This window comes from Morus notabilis, unplaced genomic scaffold, assembly GCF_000414095.1.
Source record: "Morus notabilis unplaced genomic scaffold, ASM41409v2 Scaffold115, whole genome shotgun sequence".
Lineage (NCBI taxonomy): Eukaryota > Viridiplantae > Streptophyta > Magnoliopsida > Rosales > Moraceae > Morus > Morus notabilis.
Window position 1 is genome coordinate 903,805 of NW_010361020.1, and position 23,872 is coordinate 927,676.

The window sequence follows — 23,872 nt, forward strand, 5'->3', positions numbered from 1 at the left end:
TGCTTTTCGTTTTGGTGTGGGGGGGGGGGGGGGGGGCTATCATTTTCTTTTCTTTTGTTATCCTCTCTATTTGTTGATGTTCATTTTTTTTTAAAGTAGTTAGGTTTCAATTTATTTTGATATTTGTACCGAACTGAGTGTTGTATTACATATGACTTTGGGCTTCAATGATGACTTCATGTTAAGCCCTCTTCTTCCATTCGGTATGTGTCTCTATATTTTTGACTGTGTGGTTGATCTATCATGCTTGCTTTTGATGTTGCTATCTGTATTTCTGAGCACATGTCTATCTGCTTTTCCTATTACGCTGTGTGGTTTTGTATGCAATTTTGAGACTTTTTATCGCAATGAGAATGCTAGAACTTACCCGAAGGACTTGTCCAGGTGAAATCCTAGGTCTTTGTTGTGTTGATAGGATAGAGGCCCTCTTTGGACCGTTTGAGCCAAAAAGCTAACCCTAGCAACATGTTATCCATAAAGTCCCTCTTTGAGCCGAAAAAAAAGAAAAAAAGAAGAAAAAAACTAGATTCATTTGTTTTACCGCCTGAGAACCTGAGCCTTGCAATATATCATGCATTACTTTCACCCACTCACCTTGGCATTGCACGTGATCCTTTCACCGAGCGTCGAACGCCTGGCCAGCGAGAGTCGTTAAGTGAGGAGTTTTCTGAGACCGTACATGAACCTTTACATTCATCCCTCGCCTATCTAAATGTCAATTTAACTTCGTGTTCAAAAAACAAAAAAAAACAAAAAAATTTAGTGGGGGATGGTGTTTGTGGACGTTACTTTTGTGGGAGAATAGGCGAATCTAGAAGTAAAAAGGCATTAGTTTTTGTTCGGTGAACAGAGGAGTCTATTATCGCCACCGTGCTTGTCTAGGGTGAGTTTGCGTTTCTTTTTTCGATTCTCATCTATCCTTAACCCTAGCCTAACATTACAAGCCGAGAAAGTCCTCTTGATCTTCATGACATTTGACCTACATTAGTGGAGATGAGTCAGACGGGTGAGCCTATGGTCGTTCTGTTTTTCGTGTTTATCTTGCGATTTGTCTTGATACACATAAGTCACATTTGTGTTTAGGTTTTGTAGAGATGATTTGCACACACTTACACAGAGATAACAGTGTCAGAAGTTGAGTATTGGTGGGTTGAAATTCTAGTCATTTTCCAGATTCACATGTTGAGTAGGTGCAGAGGTGGTTGGCAACTTGAGATTATATGCCTGAGCTCTATGTTTACACTCTCAGTCGGTTCATTTCTATTTGTTTTGTTTTGTTTTTAGTTTGTCATTTTAGGTTGTGTCATTTTGTGTTCATTTTTTCCTCTTCCCATTTTGTGTTGTGTTTTAGGTTTCTCTGCTTGAGGACAAGCAGCCGTTCAATTTTGGGGGTGTGATGAGTGCGTAATTTATGCACTCATTCGTTACTCCTTTAGCTAGTTCGACATGTTTTTCCTCAAGTTTTTATGTGGATTTGACGATTTTCCCTTAAGTGTGCAGTAATGGATGAAATCGCTGAGTTTTGAGGCATTTTGGATCAAAAAGACAGAGAATGAGGTGATATGTCGCCTTCAGATGGCGATGCGGCTTGAAAAGGAGCAAAAATTGACGAAGAGACAACGAGAGTTGCGACATGTCGCTTCCTTCTAGGCGATATGTCGCCGACTCTAGGCGATATGTCGCCACCTACAGGCGATATGTCGCCTGATTTGCCGCCTGCCCTAGTCTGTGCACAGAAAACAGAGAGAGCTGCGATATGTCGCCTATTTATAGGCGATATGTCGCCTCCCGATTTCATTAAAAACACGCGTTTTTGCCCTAGGTTAAGAAAGGAGATTTTTATGGAAAGTGATTGGCTTCTGGGGAGGCGTGCAGAATGTGGGATATAAAAGGGGAGACTAAAAACTACAAAAAGGGAGGAGAAAAAGGGTTTTCAAAAAGAGAAAAACTGAATCGGAGAGTATTGGAGATTGGAGCAGTTCTTCAAGAATTCCAAGCGTTCTTTCTTCTCTTTCTTCTTATATTTCTCTAGATTTGGAATATTATTTTGAGACTGAGCCACATGATGTGTGGCTAATTTTTTTATTTGTTAGGGTTTAGATGAATCTCTATTTGTGATTATTATTTCAACGTTTTAATGTGCATCTAATTAAGCTCTTCGTTTCTTCCGTGTTCTATTTTGAATTATTGCTGCTAAATCTATGATTTACATATTGCCATGCTTTATGAGATTTTGAATTGGGCAGATTTTTATTGTGAGGATTAATACTCGAGAGGTGAACGTTCAAGCAATCAAGAAACGGATAGAACAACTTAGGTTGGTGTGAGATCGAGAGATAAACATTGCCTAAGTAACCGAAACAATTTTAGGTTGTGAAATTGAAAAGTGGAATTCCAGGATATACATCACTCTAGGTTCTTGAGAACGTTGAGTTAGGTTAGGTACATTACTATGGAGAAACATAATCACAATATAGTGAAGTCAAGACCCTAGCATTTTTATCATATTGATTTTCCGTTCTAATTTCAGCACGTATTATTAATTCCAGTCATCTTTCCTTTTGATTTAGTTTTCCTTTATTTTAGTTTTTCTTTGAGTTTATCACATCCAAATTTGATCGCTTAGATAAAGTTAAGATATGATATTCACAATAGTTAGTTTATATTCTTAACGTCAATCCTCGTGGGATGATATCGGTCTTCAGACCACTTTATTACTTGTACGACTTGTGCACTTGCAAGCGTAGTCAAATTATATTGCAACATCTACCATTGTAGTCTACCATCCTGTGATAGAGTATGTCAAGTATGTGATCAATAGACATACCATCCTGCGGACGAAGTTGCTGTTGTTGTTGTTGCTGCTGCTGGTGTTGTTGTTGTTATTGTTGTTGCTGCTGCTGTGCTGTTGCTGCTGTTGTTGTTGTTGTTGTTGTTATTATTGTTGTTGGGGAAGTTGCTGTTGTTGTTGGAGAAGTAGTTGTAGACGAGCCAATTGTGTGGGAGGCTTCAGTTGCTGGACATGGACCATTCTTGCACCAGAGTCTAAAAACGATGCAAGCTGGTCAATCTCAGGATCTTCTTGGTCGGCATAAGGCAGATACAACCTCATGCACATACTATTCATTTCCTCCTCAGTGGGATAAAGAATTGGTACGGCCATTCCCTATATATTAAAAGAACATACATTCAATGATTATTTAGGTAGAAACATATTGTAAAAAAAACAAATATGCCTATTTTGTAAAATTTACACCTATAAAAATATTATATTTAAACACTTACCTCGCCACTTTGCATGAGGTCGTCTATCTGTCTAACCTCGACCAATGAAACCCGACGTGCCTCCCATTTGAGGATTCTAGGAAGACGTCCATCAACCATCTTTGCAAACGTGGCGCCGATGGTTGGAAATGTTTCGAATGCCCAAACCTGCGTTAAACTAATTTTTTTAAGTCTAGTAAAACAAAAAACAATGTATTATTTACTATAAGGCCATGAAAAATTATGCATATAACTGTATGACATACCTGGAAGGCCCAAGGAAACCCGCATATTGAGTCGGTTTCCTTGATGCTCTTATTACGTCCTTTTCGAACCCATTTCTGGAATTTCTCTTTCAAGTTCTTCTTCAAAGCCCGCAGAGTGCATTTAAAAGACACCCTGCCCCATGGATAGCTATTGAAGAATTCTAAATCGTCGACGTAAGACAGCCAATCCAGTGGGACGGTCTTCTTCTCGTCCCCAGATAGTAATACTTGTGTTAAAAAATAAATGATAGCGATATTTGCTATATCGCTATCTTTTATCTTTTTTCATGTGAGCAATTTCTTTAAATCAGCAACAAGTACTACGTGGGACTTAAAATGCTCCAACAATCTTATATTCTTCGAAGCTTTCAAGACCACGTCCGGCTCTGGAGTTTCTCCGTAGTTCAATCTAGTAATTATAGCAAATTCTCTCATTCTGAACCTAGTTGTGGTTCCATTAACCATGAACCACAACTCATGTCTCTTTTTTGTTTCTATCTGTCTCAAAAGCAGATAGTGTGTCAACACTCCAAAATAGATCATATTTTCAGACATCGAAATAAAATGTCTGAAGACAGATTCCTTGAAAATTGACATTTCCGTTTCGGGGTCTAGATTCTGCCTTATTACCTCTAGGGCATCGATCTTTGACTTCATAGTGACTTTCACTAGGAAATACTCCCGCGTAGGATCCATGATCATCCTTAGATGTCTAATCCCAAGAAGTTCACCTGTGTTGTACTTCGGGAGGTCATACTGAAAAAAAAGAAAAAACACATCGGTCAGAACCAACTAGAATAGACCAAGAAACCAAACAAGAACCGACCGAACCGACCAAAACCGAACAAAAGTGACCCGAACCGACCACCCACCGACCAAGAACCGACTTCACCTAGAACCGACCAAAATCGACTAGAACTGACCCTACTCGACAAGAACCGACTAAGAACCGACCACCAGAACCGACTGCGAACATACTAGAACCAAAACCGACTATTAACAGACTAATGTTGCTTATATTAAGTTTTGTTCTTATAAAAATGTATAAGAAAAAGTAAAACAAAAATATTTCGTGAGCAGATTTCGTTGCCTCGTCGACAAGTGTTCGGGAAATGGCTGTTTTAGTTGAGGAAGAAGAGTTATTTTGTGATGCCATTTCAGTCTAAAAGTCCCCGGTCTTTAGTCAAATTTTGGTGAGCAGGTGGTCGGTTTCTGTGGTCAGGAATTTGGTGAGTGGTCGGGGTCGATTTAGTGGGAAGGGAGGTCGGGTTTTGGTGAACGGTCGGTGTTTGGTAAGGAGTGGTCGGTCGGCCGACGAGAGAGATCGGAGAGAGTGGATCGGCCGGTGAGAGAACTTCGGCGAGAGAGAGAGAAACATGTGGGAGGAAAGTCGGCGGTCAGTGATGGTCGGTCGTGAGGTTGGTGACTGATCGGAGAGAAATGCCGGCGGTCGGTGAGAAGAGATCAGAGAGAAAAACCGGCGGTCAGTCGTGAGAGAGCTCAATCGGGAGGAGAGAGGGTCGACCGGTCGATTTCGGGGGGAGAGAGGGTCGAACGGTCGGTTACGTGAGGAGAGAGTTTTTAAAAATGACTCATATACTTGAACTAATAGGACCCATTTTTTGTTGTGAGAAACTTTTTCCCTGCTTTGAAACCTGAAACCCAAACCCTCCATTGAATTGAAAATCCAGTTCCAGTCAAAATTTTCTCCTTCCAGTATTGTCAAACCCTCCTAGAGAGAGAGAGAGAGAGAGAGAGAGAGAGAGAGAGAGAGAGAGGGGGGAAGAAGAAGGCATAGGATTGGTGCTCGCAAGGGCTACGGAGCTTCGGCTGAAGATCGGAAACTGCATTCACAAAGCGACAAATTCTCCGCGCAAAGCCCTAGATGCAGATGAATTATTGCCCCAAAACGAAAATGGCGTCGGCGACGGCGACGACGACGACGAGGAAGAAGAAGATGATGATGATGAGGCACAGAGGCTTTTGAATATCTGCGATGCGCTTGAGTCCCTCGAGTCGCAGCTCTCTTCTTTGCAGGTTTGCTTCTTCAAGTTTCCATTTTTATTTCGAATTAGGGTTCTCTTGGAAATTTAAAAAAAAAAAAAAAGCCCCAATTTTCTTGTGGATTAGCTTTGAACCTGTAGTGTTTTGTTAGTGTGAAATGGGATTGAAAAACCCCTTTGTTCTGTTCAGTTTAATTTTGACTAATTAGAAACACGCTCATATTTGGAGGGTATCCTTGTGGATGATTTTTTTAGACATTTGAGACCAATTTGATAGAGAAGAATATACTAGGGGTTCGTTTTTTTTTTTTTTTTTTTAGGTATATACTAGAGGTTCATATTCATACGAAAAGTCACAATTTTGAATTACTTTATTTTGTTTTATTTCTTTGGTTTATTTATTTGGGTATTGATTTTATCTATTTGTACCAAAGATTTCGTAGTTGCTGATCAGTATTATAGCTGGGACTGGGAGAGCTGGTTGGCAATTCAAAGTGAAATTTTGTTCAACTGAAACATCTAGGTTCTGTTCGGAAATTTGGCTAACTTTTGCTTTTTCTGTTTTGGTTTTCCTGGAATTATCTTATTCTTAGTGAGCATGTTAACAGGTTTTTTGAAAGGCAACTGCTATCAAAGTGCCAAATCTAGCAATTAGGATTTAGTTTATTTTATGGTTTTATTTCCAGATCTTGCAAAAGCAAAACGCCTCAATACCCAATAGTGAAATTTAAAACCTTGATATGTTCATCATGTTTCCCAATGTCAAATATATCTTCTTGGTCATAAAATCATATGGAATGAGTAATGATTTCATTGTACCCTAAACGATGATGGTTTGTTTGTTTGTTTTTTTGTTTTGTTTTTGTTTTTGTTTTTTTTTTGTTTTTGTTTTTTTTGTTTTTGTTTTTGTTTTTCCTTATGTCAATTATGAAGAACAAGTTAACATGCTAATTCAAAGATTTTAGAGACAGAGGAAATTTTAGAATCGATAAAGTTCAAATTGATGGAGCACAAGCCCTTTTATTAAATCCTCAATTGCACTGTACTTCTTTCCTGATACGTTAGATGTTCTCGTTCACTTTGCTGATTTGAGTTTGTAATTCGAGTTGAGATGTGATTTTGTGTGAGAGCTTTTTACTGTAGTAAAAAAGTTAGATGTGACTATTTTTGAGAGCTTTTTACTGTAGCAAAACTCGAATTCTAAACTTAAATCGGCGAAATGAACGGGGTCAAATACATATATTTCTTATTTTTCTTTAGTTTCAGATTGTGTATCATATCCATGAAGATATATGTCTTTGAAACTCAACAAATTTCTTTGACTTTGGTGAAAATAGAGCATCATTTATAAAAAATTTTGTTTTATTTGGCAATATAAAACTTGCTCTACCGGTCCCCTCAACCAGATTTAATGAATGTAGACAATCGCAGTAGGAATTGAGCGTTCGTGCTGATAACATGTTATGAAAACTAGGAAAATGCAAAAATAAGAAGAAAAACTTTAGAGAGAGAAACTAGAGCGAGAGACTTTCATTAATTTTGTGAAGGTATATAAAATGAAGAGCTTTAGAACTTTATTTATAGGAAAATTTTCGACACTATTCACAGTTACTATTTGCATAGTATTTATTATTTACAGTTATTATTTGTAAAGTAAGATCTGACATAAACAGTAACTTTGACTGACTTGTATAATAATTTTAACTGAGGTGGACAACTACTAATTCATAACAGAGAGGTCTTTATTTGTTGGTAGTCACTTGTTACTCATTCCATAGCCCCATGAGTTTCCTCTCCTGGAACATTAAAAAAAATATATTATATATCAGCAATTGGAAATATTATATGGAAAAAATTGAAAATATTTATGATCTTATAAAAATTTTTCGTTAGATAACAATAATTGAAAAAGGAAAATTAAGTTAATGCGAAATAGAGCTACCTCTGCGGACTTCCGATATTTGGTCATCGATATTGTTTTTTCCTTGTCTAATAGACCCTTTATCTGCAAGAGAAACACATGGATGTTAGTGTAAATACATGTGGAACAATATATTATAATGATCTTATGAGTAAAGAAAGAAAAGAAAAAAGAAAAAAGAAAAAACCATACCATATTCTTTCTTTTCGCTATTTTATCCTTTGATATGCGCTTTATATGTTTATCTTCGAACACAAAACGTTTATTAATACTGGTCTGCAAGATATTGTCAAAGTTAGAAATTATATTATAGAAGTTCAAAAAGAATACAAATTAAAACCATTATAGAAATTTTACAATATAAGCAAAATTAACGAACCTCTTCCGCAACGGGTGTGTATAAATCTTGGATTGGCCTCGAAATTTTTCTGGGAGTAAAATCAAATATTTCTTGGAGTTTTTCATTTTCCTGTTTCAAGAAACAAAACTAGTTGATTTGGATATTTCCTTTTCGGAGGCTTTCTAATTCTCAGATCTATAACATGTATAATAGAGCTAATTTCTCTTTCCATCTCTCTTTCTCCATTCAATTCTCTTTTTTTTTTTTTTCTTTTTTTTTTCTTTTTGTTTGTGTGTGTTCTTTTGTTTTATTTTTTCTTTCTGCTTATTTCTTTTAAATACTCTTCCACAATTTATTTACTGTAGCGTGTTTTTTTTGGAATATTTTTTTTCTCATTTTACTCCTATTGTAATTATTTTCCAGAAAAAAACTTATGAAAAGACATACACTTTTGTTCCACAGGAAGGAACTAATGTTTTAGCTATTATATTAATTTTTCAATGATCTGATCTGGAGTAGGAGCGATTTATGTTTTCCCTTGTAAATTTTTAATTTAATCTATAATCTATATATAATAGTCAATTAATCTATCTATTAACTATTAAAAGAACAAAGTGTTCTTTCTTCTAAAGATGTCACGTAGCAACTCCTCTCTTTTTTTTTTCTCTTTTCCTTTTTCCCTTTTTTTTATTTTTTAAATGTTTTGTTTTTTTTTTATTTTTTTTATTTTTTTTTTATTTTTGTGAATTTTTCATAGTTTAACTTTTCATGTTTTCCCTTGTAAAATTTTAATTTAATCTATAATCTATATATAATAGTCAATTAATCTATCTATTAACTATTAAAAGAACAAAGCGTTCTTTCTTCTAAAGATGCTAGCCTCTCTCCTTTATTTTTCTTTTTTTTCTTTTTTCTTTTTTTCTTTTATTTATTTATTAAATGTTTTGTTTTGTTTTTTTATTTTAATTTTGTGAATTTTTTATAGTTTAACTTTTCGTGTTTTGACGCAGATCAAACTTACAAAGTTGTTTTTCTATGTACAAACAATCAAGTGTTCTTTTTTTCAAAGATGCCACGTGACAGTCCTTTTCCTTTTTTTTCTTTTTTTTTTCCTTTTCCCTTTTTTCCTTTTTTTTTAAATGTTTTGTTTTGTTTTTTATTTTTCTAATTTTGTGAAATTTTTTTTTTTTATAATTTAACTTTGCATGTTTTGACGCATATCAAATTTACAAAGTTATTTCTAAATGGCATCACCATCATCTCAACTAGTACAAAAGAAAGAGGAGAAGACAAACCTTCATGTGGATATAAAATCCCTCATCTCCTAGAAAGGATTTCAGATAGTTGAACTGCACAAAAAATATATTTAAAATAAAAAGAAATTGCCAATCACAAAACTTTAACAAGAGAAGAAAAATTGCAACTAATAAACTTAGAAATATCAAAATTCATAAAACGTCTAAAAATCACCTGGATTATTTGAGACCAATGTGATAATATTAATTTATCTCCGTTGATTAATTCACAAATTTCCAAGAAACATCCACTCTGTCAAACAATAAACAAACTATAATAAAAAAACACAAGCAAATAATAATAATAATAATTTTTTTGACTAAAGAAACAAACAAATAAATAAATAAATAATCCAAAAAAAAATACCTGAAAATAGTTCAAAGTACGCAAATATTGGACCTTCATTTTATCGGCAACATTCTGATGAGTTATCTGCTCTAGAGCAAGACGTAATTTTTCTAAAACAACACCTTTAAATGTTTCTTCTGTGTATGTGTACATAGGTGTTGAACTATTTTGTTCCTTGAAGGAAAACTTGTCAATGATTTTTGATTCAAATAGTAGTGCCAATCCTTCAGCGGCTATTAAAGACAATGATGGGTCACCATTCTGTAATAGATTCAAGAAATAAGAAATCGCCCTGCATGATTTGTTGCAACAAATTTATGTTAGCTTTTTTCGGAACTAAAAAACGAATTAAGGTTTTCACAACAATTTTTAACCGTCGTCAAAAGTTACGGGATAAAACACCATCATAGTAACTAGAATCGGGGCGGTTTAAAAAGCAAATAAAACTTAGAATGGTGAAAAATGTAAGACATTAACAAGAATACATAAATTTATTCAAAATGAAGAAATTTCTCTAGGCAGGTTTATTTACCCTTGCCAACGATTGTAGCTGAATCTCCATCCATCCAAGCTTGCAACAAGAAACAGCCAGGCAGATATAGCAGCATGGAGGACATCTGATGAATGCTGTGAGGATTAAAATAATAATGTTAATAAAATTGTGTAGCATAATTAAAATTTACACAAGATTAGAAAATATTAAAAGAATTTATAACATACGTTAGTATCGGATTGAATAAAATTCCATAGTATTTGCATGGCATTTTCAGTTTCCTCTGACCTAGTTGAACCAAACAAGCTTGTTATAGCCAAACACTCCAACTCCTGCATGAAAATAAATTAGTACAAGATCAAATAAACTGTTTGGAAGGTATATTCAAATTATGATTTGAAATTCAAATTTTTTGTAAAAGAAAAATATTATATTAGAATCAAATATTTGAGTTTGAGTATATGAAACAAACATGGCCTAAAGTATTATTTATCCCCGCACAATCAGGAATAATGTTAAAAGACACTAACGGTGTTGAACACCAACACTGAGAGAGAATAAATTCCACGGTGTGGCCCGGGCTCACTTTTTATTAAATGTGGTGCTCAATACTTGTGTGTCCCAAGTATTTTTCCAGAACTAGCTATATATGTGTAAAATCTACCGTTACCTTTAAGGGTTTAGGTCCAGACTTGAGGGCTTTAGAGAGTACAGGAAGTAACTCCCTGTATATCTCATACTCATTATCTTCATTGTCAATAATTATAGCCAACAAGCCTGACAAATTCAAATAATAAGAAACCATAGAATTAATAATAGAAAAGACAACATCAATTGTGTTTGTATTTGTGTGTGTGTGTGTGTTTTTTTTTTTTTTTAATTAAGGATAGAATGTCAATATACTTGCCTATAGCTTGAGATGCTAAACGCGACTCTTTGGCAGAATTTTTCTTGTTCTTGAATAAATTTAAACACCGATAAAGGGTGGTAGCAAAACTAGAAAAAAAAAAAAAAAAGTTATAAAGAAAGTAACTTTGAACTGGTATGATAAATATTTAACGAAATTGAAATGGATGAAATAGAAATTTTAACTATATTTCAAAGAAAAGAGAAAAAAAGAAAAAGAAAAAGACTATACTGGGTTTGTAAGCATTCACACTCCGAGTTAGAGTAAAAGGTTAAGCCCTTGATGATTGATTTTAGTGCATCCTCCCTCTTGACACTCCTTCAATAAAATAAATAAATAACAGAAAATTAGATAGATCATGCCAAATTTCCAAAATAAAAAAAGAAAAAAAAAAGAGAAAAGGGAAAGGAATAGATTGATTATAAATATGAATATTAACAAGAAGAAAAATATATTTACTTTCTCTCAAGTAATTCCTCTAAATAATGCTTCATTCCCTTATAAGAATCCAGAGGAATTGTGCTGGCTTCTTCTATGCTTACTGTTTAATTAGTATCAAGGGAATAAAAAGTTAAACATCAATTATAAAAAATTAGTAATAATTCCATAAAATAACATTACAATTAGTAAACATCACCCTCTTTATTTAAGATAGCTTATTTTAATCAAAGGTAAACTCTAACTTTTATTTTATTTCATTTTTTTTGTACGTATAAGCCAGTATCACGTTTGTCCTTTAAAAAATAACTACATTTATTGTTTCATACATTTATATAGAAAGTAAGAATTAAAAAAAAAAATCATCCTTTTGGTTTGTCATTAAGTAATATAAACGTCATCAGTGATCCATGTTTAATTAGATTTCATGTTTCTGAAAAACCTTAACAAAAATTAAAAACTGCTGATCCAAAAGAATACGTATAGATTAGTATTACTTACACTTCATGATGCTTCTGATTTCTGGATACTAAGTTCCTGTTCTTCACTTTTCTACTTGTTCTTTTCTTTTCTTTTTTTCTTCTTAAACAAGTTATGAAGTTCTTCAATCCGGTAAGTAAAAATACGTCCTAAGCTTCCTTTTATAGGCACCACAAGTCCACAGCCAAAGTCCTAAAACAAATCGAAGTAGAAAGTAAGATCTAATTCCTAATTTGAAAGGAAATCTAATTCCTAAATTAATAATAATGCCAAATTTAAAATCCTAAACAAAATAATATTCAGTTTAATGTCATTACTACCCTTAAAATAATTAACAAAAGATTGATCCTAACCCCTAGTTCCCAAGACACGAAAAACATAAATAAATTCGTAAATTAGTCCATCTTTACATTGAATCGAACGCTTATAAAATTAAAGTGCTCATTTAGTTGATAATCAAAATTTAAATTTCTGTAGGAAAAAACATTGTAGCAAAATTATTAGACTAGAGATTTGAACCCTTTTACCAAACAAGCACTAAGAAACAAAATCATGAGAGAGAGAGAGAGATTACTTTTTTTGAAATAAAATTAGACCCTTGATGAAATTTTCTCGTTACACCTCAACACAAAGAAACAAGATATACAGAAGAAGGGCAAAACGAACACTAATAAATTAACCACATCCATAGTTTACATCTGGTTTTGCAGCTGCCGAGGAAAACGGAACTTCAACTCTCTCTTTCACAAGACATCGAGCCTCGCCATTTTCCACCACCAAGATTTTCCCAGGTGGGCAGTTAATGCTTGATCTCTTTTCTTCAGATGCTTGTTGATTAAAGAAGCTCAAAAGCTTCAAAGGGGTTTCTCTACCCGAAAATTTAGGCCCGAAGCCAGACAGACTCAACACTGATACCACACCAACAAGGGTGAGCACTGTCTTTGCTGCCACACCCAAAAAGGACCCCATTCCTCTCGAATTCTTATTTCGCTCCAACTCATGTGGATCCTTCTTTTCTCCGTTTGTGGCATCACCGGAGGTTACACCATTTCGAACAATCTTGTGCAAAGATGGCAAATAGCCGTTATCTCTACGCAAGGATTGCGGAGGGCGGGTTGGGTATGGTGGAAGCAGGAGATCATTGTTCCGCTCCACTGTCTCGCCAGCAAAAGCAGATGCCTCATTTATGACTTCCAATTGCTCTCCTTTGTAGTCCTTCAACTTATCAAGCAACGTCTTGCGGCTTTGTTCAATCTCAGCAAGAGCAGCTTCTCTTTCATACCGTTGTTGTTGCTGCAAAGCCTGGTGATAATGGAAACAATAGAGCTTTAATATCAGTGTCTATCAAATTCAAAGTGGATGTGGTAGATATCGTTAATATGCATTAAAGATTAAATACCCTTATTTATTTATTTTTTTCTTCTTGGCTTTCATGTTTAATAACCTTAGTGTAATAGGATGTGAGTTCTATATGTAAGACTACATGTAAGGCTCGTACCTTGGGTCTTGTAGTCATCATCAGGTCAGCTGATGATTAGGTATGCTATTTGCATAAAAATGTGGAAATCTAGTATACAAAATAATGCTATATCATATTGGAAGGTGATTAAAAAATTAAGAAGTTTGTTGATATTAAAAGGTTATCACGTCTAGATGAGATTAAAGATGACAACTATTCGCTATGTGAATTGGTATGAAAAAGCTGGGATCACTCATCAAAGATGACAACTCTTCGCTGTGTGAATTGGTATGAAAAAGTTGGAATCACTAGCACCACTCTGTTAAAATTCGATGAGATTGAGCCATTGCCAAAATCATTACACATCCTTTCTAGTTGAGCAAAACGCGCTCCCTACTTCGACTGTAAAGCAAGATTACTATGGGATGAAAAACATTGTGATTCTCGCAATACCGTCTCTGTCCTAGGTGTTTCATCTTTTCCTTCTTGAGTCAGGTATCTAGTTGACTAGTCTGATGTGGGGAAATATAGTAAAGCTTCAGTTGGTGGTTAGTTTTGCACGTTTACTAAAATGCTTGCTATTGTGTGAGTGTTAATTTGTCTTTCAGATATCTATCATATATAGGCTAAGTTTTTTGTTGATCTTTGTCAATGTACACTACTTGATTCTTTGAAAATTATGCTGTTATCAGGTCCTCTCCTCCTGAAAAGACATGGTTGGAGGATATGCTGGGTGTAAAGAACCTCCGGGGATTAAAGGGAAATAGGAAAAGAAGTCGCGACAAGAAAGTTGCGGATGCTTCGGAGTTATTGGCCAAAGCTACCAAGGACTGCAATAAGGTTTGAACTGCCTCTACAAATGTTGTAAATGTTAATTGTTACTTGTCAGAATAATAAAAGCGGAAAGCATCCCCTGCATAAGGTAATGGAGACGGCAGAGAGTACACCATCAGCCCCCAAACAATCGCAGCAGAACCTCACAGAAGCTTTAGTTGGTGTTGCTACCAGGTTCAGCGCACCTCAAGACCAAACGCATGAAAATTCTGTCCAAGTGCAATGCACAAAGTCTGCCCCACAAAAGGATCTTTCTTCAACTCAGCCGCATGTCCAAGTCAAATCCGAAACATCAAATGATGACTTGGTGGACTTCCGGGGCTTGGCAATGCTTCCAAGGTGCCATGCCGCATTGCTTGAGGAGGCCTGTCTTGATCATCCAGATTTGGCCATTTGCTCGGGCAGCAGGACCTCCAGATGGCGCCATTTTGCTTATGAAACGTTGGGGGAGCTGCTGTTTTTCCTGCATTCAACGAGAAGGAGAGAAATGACTGAGGAGATGTGCAAGCGTCTCAAAGGGCTGTGGAAGGAGGCTCAACTTTTGGGGTTTGATTTATCTTGGTTGTCTACTACTGTGACGTTTGGACTTAGCGCAAGTTCCCATTTGGAGTGGCAGGGAGGGTGTTCTTACGCTGGCAAATCAAAAGAGGCATTTGAATGAGGAGAGGGATAGTCTGCGGTGCCAATTGTCGACACTAACGATGCTGTTGTGCCAGAATGAGCGGGACAGTGCTGCCTTGGAGAAGCAGTTTTTGCAGGCCAAGGCTAACCTCAAGCTCACTGAGGAGGCTTTTCTTTGTGTGCTCTTTTGACTAAGGATACAAGATGGGAATATACTTAACTAAGTTGACTGGTTAAAGTTAGGTTGGGTTTCTGATCTTAGTAGCTCGGAGATCGGTAAGCTTTTTTTGAAGCGGATGATCGCCAAGTATAGTTCATCAAGAAATGAAAAAAAAAGATGCGTCAGAACTGTCGTGTTTTGGATTTTGTTAAAAATTGAGCTTTTGTTTGTGTTAAAATCTTGCCTTAGTTCGGATTTCCAGGGCTGCATTATTCTATATTAGGATAGCTGAATATTTTGTATTAAGTTACTAATTTCCGTTTATTCTCTTTCCTTATTTAGGCTAGATTGTTTCCCTGATTATGTTGATTTTTTTATTTTGTTCACACGGTTGCAGACTGCAACCATTTCCCTATATATATAGCTGTAATTTTACATTCAATGAATAAGAGAAAATTAAAGAGCCTACCTTTTCTCTCAGTAATTTTCATGGTATTAGAGCCTACCTCTAAAAAACCCTAATCCCTTCTTCATGGCCAAATTTGGCATGGCTACTGAGAGACAAAGCTCTACATCCGAAGTAACCTCCAATCCAGAAATTGCCGCACCAGCTTCGAGCAGCCATGGAGGAACGGACACTCCTCTTCTCATCACTGGCCACAAACTCAATGGCCAGAACTGTCTCCAATGGTCCCAGTCGGTTATGATGTTTTTTTGTGGGAGAGGCAAAGATGAATATCTCACTGGTGAAGTCACCATTCTAGAAAAGAATGATCCTAAATACAGGCAATGTAAAACCGAGAACCATATGGTAATGTCATGGTTGGTTAACTCAATGAACAATGAGATAGGAGAAAATTTTCTCTTGTATGGAACATCACAAGAAATCTAGGATGCTGTTAGGGAGACATATTCAAGTTATGATAATATTTCAGAACTCTTTGAAATTGAGGCTAAGTTACACGATCTTCGTCAAGGAAACCTCACAGTCACTTAGTATTTTAATACTCTCACTCACTATTGGCAACATCTTGATGTATTCGAAGTCCACACATGGAAGTGCCCTGATGACACAGCCCTCTACCGGAAAATTGTGGAGCAGAAACGGACGTTCAAGTTTCTTCTTGGCCTCAACAAAAATTTAGACGAAGTCAGAGGAAGAGTAATGGGGACCAAACCTTTTCCTAGCATTTGTGAGGCCTTCTCAGAAGTTCGATGTGAAGAAAGCAGGAAAAAGGTGATGATGGGATCTCAGGAATCTACCCTAACACTTGAAGGATCTGCCCTTACAACACAAGGACCGCCAACAAACAACAATATTGACAACCGACAGAGGACAGAAGACCATGGTGTGACCACTGCCACAAACCAGGACATCTCAGAGATAATTGCTGAAAAATTCATGGCAAACCCGCTGATTGGAAGCCCTCATGACCAACAAATGACAAAGAAAATTGTGCCTATGTTGATGCCGCCGAAGAAGATAGTCCAACCGCAAGTGAGACAAGTCCTTTCACCAAAGAACAACTTGAAGTCCTACAAAAGTTTTTCAACCAGAATATTTAGCCTCAACTAAGTACTACGATGCCTGGAACCATTATGTTAGCACAAAAAGGTAACCTTCCAATGGCCTTTATAGCTAATAAAGGGCACGCGAAACCATGGATTATTTACTCTTGAGCGTCAGATCACACGACGGGAGATGCAACTATATTTCACCAATACAGGCCATCCAGTGAGAATCTTACCATCCGAATTGCTGAAGGTTCCTCATCCAAAGTTGAGGGAATAGGCACGGTCCAAATTACTAAGGACTTGATTCTAAACTCTGTCCTCCATGTTCCTAGTTTGGACTGTAATTTACTTTCAGTTAGTAAATTGACCAGTGATCTGAATGTGTAACTAAATTCTTTCCAAACTTGTGTGAATTTCAGGAATTGGATTTTGGGAGGAAGATTGGTAGTGCTGAGATGTGTTCTGGGCTCTATCTACTCAAAAGAAACTCTCCTCTAAGAAAACAAGCTCAAAATGAAAGTGGTGTGTCCTTTAAGAGTCAATCAGCTTTAAATTCTTATGTAAATAAAGATAGTGAATTTATGCTATAACACTATCGTCTTGGTCATCCAAATTTTATGTATATGAAAAAATTGTTTCCTTATTTGTTTATCAATAAAAGTTCAATGCCTTTTTATTGTGAAATTTGTTAACTTGCCAAACATACTCGTAGTAGCTATCCTAGTCATTTGTATAAGCCATCTCAACCATTTTCCTTGATCCATAGTGATGTCTGGGGCCCCTCAAGAGTAAAAAACGTAACAGGAACTCGATGGTTCATATCATTTGTTGATGATCACACTAGATCGACTTGGATATTTCTCATGAAAGAAAAATCTGAAGTAGGTCAAATTTTTCAAAATTTCAATTCCATGATACGAACCCAATTCCAAACCAAGATTCGAGTTTTAAAAACTGACAATGCCAAAGAATACTTCAAAACTATCCTTGGTAATTACCTCTTGAGTCAGGGCATAATCCAGTTAAGCTTCTGTATTGATACTCCCCAACAAAACGGGGTTGCAGAAAGGAAAAACAAACATCTACTTGAGGTAGCTCGATCTCTCATGTTCTCCACTAATGTTTCAAAGTATTTCTGGGGAGAAGCAGTCCTTACATCTGCATACCCGATCAATAGAATGCCCTCTCGAGTTCTCCAATTCCAAACTCCTTATCGAGTCTTTCTCCAAAACTACCCATATACCAAAATTATTTCTTCCTTATATCCAAAGGTATTCGGGTGTTCAACATTTGTTCATATCCATCAGGAAAATCGTAGCAAATTAGATCCTAAATCCATCAAGTGCATTTTTCTCGGGTACTCCTCAAACCAAAAGGGGTACGAGTGTTATTCACCTACTACCCGAAAGTTTTACAACTCAATGGATGTGACCTTCTTTGAACATCAATCCTACTACCCCAAATTTGAAATTCAAGGGGAGAACATGAGGGAATATCAGCTTTGGGATGTTCCAGCCAATACTGAATCATATTCTGGTCATTCACCACAGTATAATGAAATTCTTCCAGAGACTATGGATCATATACAACCTGACAGTGAATCCGAGAGTCAACAACCACCTGTAAACCCACCATAAAATCCAGTTTCTAATCCATCCTCGCCTGTCCACAACCACTCCAAATCACCACAAACTGCAAGTAAATAGCTTCGTGTCTATGTTAGAAGAAAAAGCCCGAAAGGGAGATAGAGCACTCAACTCCTCTCGCACATGTTCAAGAACCTGTACTGAGTCCAAAACCTATTCAAATTCACTCAGGTAAGGAAACCTCCACTCTTGAGATTGAGAATGAAGCAATTGCCACTGATAATTATGATATGCAGATTGCTCTAAGAAAGGGTGTTAGAACATGCACACAACACCCCATCTACAACTTTGTTTCCTATGGAAAATTATCTCCATCCTATCAGGCATTTGTTTCGACTCTTGATAGTGTACAGGTACCTAATTCTATTCAGGAAGCTCTCAAGAATTCAAAGTGGAGAAAGGCAGTTGGTGAAGAAGTTAAAGCCTTGGAGAAAAATGGCACATGGGTAATCTTAAATCTCCCTCCTGGTAAGAAACCAGTTAGCTGTAAGTGGATTTTTACTGTCAAATATAAGGCTGACGGTAGTATTGAAAGACTAAAGGCCCACCTGGTTGCTAAGGGCTTTACTCAGTCTTATGGAATAGACTACTACGAAACATTTGCTCTAGTTACAAACTCAATACTATCCGGGTTCTTCTTTCCCTTGCAGCAAACCGAGATTGGCCATTACACCAACTGGATGTAAAACATGCATTCTTAAATATTGATCTGGAAGAAGAAGTGTATATGGAAATACCACCGGGACTGGAAAATTCCCTCAACAGCAACAAAGTGTGCAAACTTAAAAAATCTTTGTACGGACTTAAGCAATCTACTCATGCATGGTTTGATAGGTTTGTAAAGTCAGTAGTGAGGCATGGGTACACCCAATGTCAGGCAGATCATACATTATTTGTGAAGTTCTCTTTAGAGAGGAAAATAACAGTACGGATTGTGTACGTTGATGATATTATTCTAACAGGTGATTATAAAGGAGAGCTATTGAGATTGAAGAAGCTTTTGGCCAAGGAATTTGAAATCAAAGAGCTCGGTGAGCTCAAATATTTCTTGGGCATAGAGGTGGCACGATCTAAGAAAGGAATATTCGTCTCTCAACGAAAATATGTTCTGGACTTACTAAAGGAGACAGGCATGCTGGGATGTAAGCCTGCATACACTCTAATGGATTCAATGACAAAGATAGGGACTGAAGAAAATAGTGCTCCAGTAGACAGGGGGAGATATCAGAGACTAGTGGGACGACTAATCTACCTCTCACACACACGACTTGATATTGGTTTCTCTGTTAGTGTTGTAAGTCAGTTTATGAACAACCCAACAGAAGAACATATGGCAGCTGTGAACCGGATTTTAAGGTATCTTAAGATGACACCAAGAAAATGCCTATTATACAAGAAGAATAACCGTAGAGATATTGAAGTGTTCTCAGATGCAAACTGGGCAGGAGATATCTTAGACAGGCGATCTACATCTGGGTATTGTTCCTATGTTTGGGAAAATCTTGTGACTTGGAGGAGCAAGAAACAATCTGTAGTTTCAAGAAGTAGTGCACAAGCTGAATTCAGAGCACTAGCTCTAGGTATCTGTGAAGAAATGTGGATACAAAGACTACTTGGTGAGCTAGGAGTACCAAGTGAGAAGTCCATCAAGATGTTTTGTGACAACCAAGCAGCCATAAGCATTGCAAATAATCCCGTGCATCATGACAGGACAAAGCACATAGAGATTGACAAGCATTTCATCTCAGAGAAGATTGAGAAAGCAATTATACAACTGGTCTACACCCCTACCAGATTCCAAACATCTGACATACTCACTAAAGCTCTTCCTCGAACTAACTTTGAAGAACTGAATCGCAAACAGTGTATGGATGATATCTACCACCAAGCTAGAGTGGGAGTGTTGAAATCTTGCCTTAGTTAGTTCAGATTTCTAGGGCTGCATTATTCTATATTAGGATAGCTGAATATTTTGTATTAAGTTACATAATTTCTGTTTATTCTCTTTCCTTATTTAGGCTAGATTGTTTCCCTGATTATGTTGATTTTTTATTCTGTTCACACGGTTGCAGACTGCAACCATTTCCCTATATATATAGTTGTAATTTTTCATTCAATGAATAAGAGAAAATCAAAGAGCCTACCTTTTCTCTTAGTAATTTTCAGTTTGCTCACTAGCTATGGCTGTGATTTTGCTGTTGTTAAGATCAGACTTCTTACCCTTTTTTGACAAGTCTTATATGCATAGAAACATGAAATAGCAAATTATGGCTGCATGTTATTTGAAGTCTCAATACTCGCTGTTACTACCTTTTTCTTTGCCAATCTACATGAACCTTTGGCATATGCTCTTATTATGCAATTTTTGTAGTATGCTATTGTTGGAAAAAACGACATCGAGTGCGTAACGGAATTTTAAAAAATTTAATCAACGTCAAAGCCTATCAAGAACATGTTCATGATGCTATATATTACATAAATACTAAAGATCTAAATCATACTTTTTGAGATTTAAGGAAACTGCACGTCTGACTGATCAAAGCGTTCTAAACAGCGACCGAAAGAGCCTCAACCAACTGGTCTTCTTTGCTATTCTTGTTTCCACGATCGGAGTGCGGGTGGGCACACGTCGTTCAATCTCCCTTTGGTATTCTTGAACTCCTTCCAACCACAAAAGAGCCAAAAGAAAAATTATTCTTGAGAATTAAACAAATTTTCCTCTCAGCAATCTTTTGTCAATAGCTTCCAAAAAGTCTCTCAAGTGATTTGATGAATAATGTGATTTATTGGGCTATTTATAGTGTTTAGGAAGTCATACTTCCGTAACAATTAGGTTTCCCAAAGTTTTATCGCATCCAGAGTCAGTTTCACCACGTTAGCACGCGCTACGCGTTCCAACCGGTCGACCGGTGACATAGACGTTATAACTCACCGGTCGACCTGTTTTTCACAAACCGGTCGACTTGTCTTCACTAACCGGTCGACCTGTCTGCACTGACAATAGTTGTTTTCCTAGTTCTTTAACACGGAAAACTTGCACAGAGCCTCAGTTTTGATTCAAGCAACCTAATAGAGAAAATGCCTGATCAAAATAGTCATATAATAGTCTTCCCATATTAAACAACTCTTAAAACAATAATTTAACTAATTTATCTAGAATTAATTTAACAATTAATTCACCCGATAAATCATTCATGAATTAATTAACCAATCTCCTATTAACTTTGAACCTCTTTTACAGAAATAACACAAGTTACCAATATGTAGAAAATACACCGTATCATTACTGGAAATTATGTGAGCTAGCAAAGGGACCCAATGGACATATATAAATCAAGCTCTTATAATCACAACGTTACTTGTAAACTAACAAGTCCATCTCATGATTATAAAACTCTAGCACTACTCCACTAAAAGTGTAGAGTTGCACTCTCGATTTATATAGTGTATTTACAAAGCTCTGAATAGCTCTCGTCCATGACTCAATATATTAGTGTATCATCCCCATAGGATATCCATAATCAACTTGAGGTCAAGTTCCGTTTTACCTTCCCGATTACATTTATCTTATGTTCCATTATCACACCATCAGAAAACCATTATTCGTTACAAACAGTAAACCATTAGATAACATAAAGTAGTCTAATGGCCGAGCGCTCGTATTTTCTAATCCACTGATAATGCATAAGAGAATATTATTGACTCTTTATATGAGCTATGGATTTCACTATCTATGAATAACGAATCTACGCATACACGAGTCATACCCCCAATGTACCGGTAAGCGTACCTTTACATAATGTCAGGATGTCTCCCTTTAGTACATCAAAGGATATAAGTCAAGCATACGGGTTCATTATCCATCTCAGTATTAAGATGACAACATATAATTCGTCAAAAGTGAATTGTTTTATTCAAAAAAAATTATTAATTAAAACAATTCAACTTTGGTCTGATCCAATATAGATTTCACCATTAGAAACTATATCAATGTCTCTACCTATGGAGTCCCACCTCCGACGACCAAGACAAGCCATCTCCGTTAGGAAGTAGACAACATAACAATCTTAATATAAATAAAGCGCCCAACTTTATTCCCTTGATTGTGGATCATATGATTTAGACTATCATCTTTAGATTCATGTCTTCCACATGTTCTTTACATTACATGTATGACCTAAAGATTTAGAATGACAGTCTCAGACTTTTAGTTTGCTTATTATACATTCAACTATTATGAACATAAAGAGGACAATACATAGATATATGAAATAAATAAATCTTTATTAATAGTCAAAATATCTCAAAGAACATTGTTACATTTATTCCTAAGGGCATAAACGCTAACATTCTCCCACTTGCACTTAAGTGAGTAAATGTGACATGCTACACATTCCCATAGCCTCGACCAGGGCCTTCGTGAACGGGTCAGCCAGATTGTCATGCGCCGTGATCTTGCATATTTCCACTTACCCTTCTTTAATAAAGCTTCTTATCACGTGATACCTCCTGTCAATGTGCTTACTCATTTTATGATATCTTGGTTCTTTAGTGTTAGCTATTGCCGCACTGTTATCACAGTATAGTCTCAATGGCTTATCCAGACTAGGAACTGCTTCAAGATCCATCACAAATTTGCAGAGCCATACTGTTTCTTTTGAAGTATCACTAGCTACCACATACTCGGCTTCCATCATTAAGTTAGAAGTGCAAGTTTGCTTGACACTCCTCCAAACGACGAAACCACCTCCCAGAGTAAAGACAAAACCCGAAGTCAATTTCCTAGAATCCAAACAGGATTGAAAATCTGAGTCTGTATATCCTAGAGGTGTCAAATCCTTCCCGGAATATACCAGCATATAATTTCTAGTCCTCCGAAGATATTGTTGGTAACCGAATCGAATTCGGATGCGGAAGTGTGGCGGGAGGGCGGATCAAGTATAAGAAAAATTTTTATAAAACTTTTGAGATACTTTATAAATTATATTAATTTATGCACGAATAAATTAATCACATTAATTTATATATCAAGAACTCAATTAGAAAAAATACTTGAAGGCTAACTCAGATGATAACTTGAGTTCTTTGACCACGAACGATCCTTGCTCCAAAGCCTTGTGTTTAGAAAACTAAAGTCTTTCACGTCAATTCCTTGAATCTACATAGACGTGTGTGTGGGCACACTCGAGACTAAAACAAGTTTGATCAAACACTCGAATTTTCCACAAACACTGACGCATGGACGATGTGGAATTTTTTTTTTTTTGGAAAAAAAATATTTCCTTCTCTCTATAATAGGGATTTCGGCCAGCCCCTCTAAGTTAGGTTAAAAAATTATCACGCGCAATTTTTCATCATATCTTATTTATAGAGTAGAAGTCCAACTTCTGGAATGAATCAAATCTCTCTCTCCTGCTTGAATTTTGAACAAAAAATTCTCCTCTACCTTATCTCTTGTGGCCGGCCATGCTAGGGTTTTTACCCTGTGTGTGGCGCCAATCTCAGATAGGGAAGGAAGAGAAAATCATCCTTTATCCTGTAGTCCAATTCTAATTCAAATTCAAATTCGAATTTAAGTCAAACTTAAATTAATTTGAATTTTAAATTGAACAACTTATCAAATAAGTTTAAAATGATAAATTTAAATTATGTTCATGATTCAAATTCAAATTTAAATAATAACATTATTTTAATAATAATTAATTCTCAATTAATTATTTTTCGAGTATTTAATTTTAGAATTCCATAATTCTAAAATTTCTATTTTGTCCTTTGTATCTGGTAGAATTACAAGGACGATGCGGGGACTAATGGACCTATAATCCCGAGCTCCAATAAAATTAATAAATAATTAAACACTTTAATTAATTAATTAATTCTA

General features: G+C 36.1%; 3 protein-coding genes and 1 long non-coding RNA gene across 4 annotated transcripts; 1 reads left to right on the top strand and 3 right to left on the bottom strand.

Annotated features, from left to right (window-relative positions):
• Positions 1–7,296: 7,296 nt before the first annotated feature.
• Positions 7,297–10,736, bottom strand: LOC21409599. Its single transcript, XM_024165551.1, has 9 exons — positions 10,602–10,736; positions 10,159–10,263; positions 9,971–10,065; positions 9,457–9,730; positions 9,090–9,143; positions 7,834–7,923; positions 7,647–7,730; positions 7,476–7,538; positions 7,297–7,329 (listed from the first exon to the last, which is right to left on the bottom strand). The coding sequence occupies exons 1-9, from the start codon at positions 10,734–10,736 to the stop codon at positions 7,297–7,299; spliced, it is 933 nt and encodes a 310-aa protein (XP_024021319.1).
• A 359-nt stretch (positions 10,737–11,095) lies between these two features.
• Positions 11,096–12,044, bottom strand: LOC112091540. Its single transcript, XR_002902187.1, has 3 exons — positions 11,778–12,044; positions 11,298–11,379; positions 11,096–11,156 (listed from the first exon to the last, which is right to left on the bottom strand). It is a non-coding gene; the product is annotated as an uncharacterized LOC112091540 (long non-coding RNA).
• A 286-nt stretch (positions 12,045–12,330) lies between these two features.
• LOC112091552 (plastid division protein PDV2-like) lies at positions 12,331–13,076 on the bottom strand (the record flags this gene model as incomplete). Its single annotated transcript, XM_024165543.1, has 1 exon — positions 12,331–13,076. A coding segment is annotated over one exon (645 nt), but the record flags the coding sequence as incomplete, so codon positions are not given.
• Positions 13,033–14,898, top strand: LOC112091551. The gene is made up of 3 exons (XM_024165542.1): positions 13,033–13,120; positions 13,908–14,055; positions 14,138–14,898. Exons 1-3 carry the CDS (start codon positions 13,116–13,118, stop codon positions 14,708–14,710), a joined length of 726 nt encoding a protein of 241 aa, XP_024021310.1. The 5' UTR covers positions 13,033–13,115; the 3' UTR covers positions 14,711–14,898.
• The last annotated feature ends 8,974 nt before the right edge of the window (positions 14,899–23,872 follow it).

Excerpts from the sequence above, each read along its gene's own strand:
- LOC21409599 (XM_024165551.1), bottom strand. The coding sequence starts at position 10,736 with ATGGTTTCTTATTATTTGAATTTGTCAGGCTTGTTGGCTATAATTATT. Across the intron at positions 10,066-10,158 it reads TTATTCAATCCGATACTAAC|CATTCATCAGATGTCCTCCA; the intron begins GTATGTTATAAA and ends TAATCCTCACAG. Across the intron at positions 7,731-7,833 it reads ACACACCCGTTGCGGAAGAG|ACCAGTATTAATAAACGTTT; the intron begins GTTCGTTAATTT and ends AATATCTTGCAG.
- LOC112091551 (XM_024165542.1), top strand. Across the intron at positions 14,056-14,137 it reads CTACCAAGGACTGCAATAAG|GTAATGGAGACGGCAGAGAG; the intron begins GTTTGAACTGCC and ends CCCCTGCATAAG.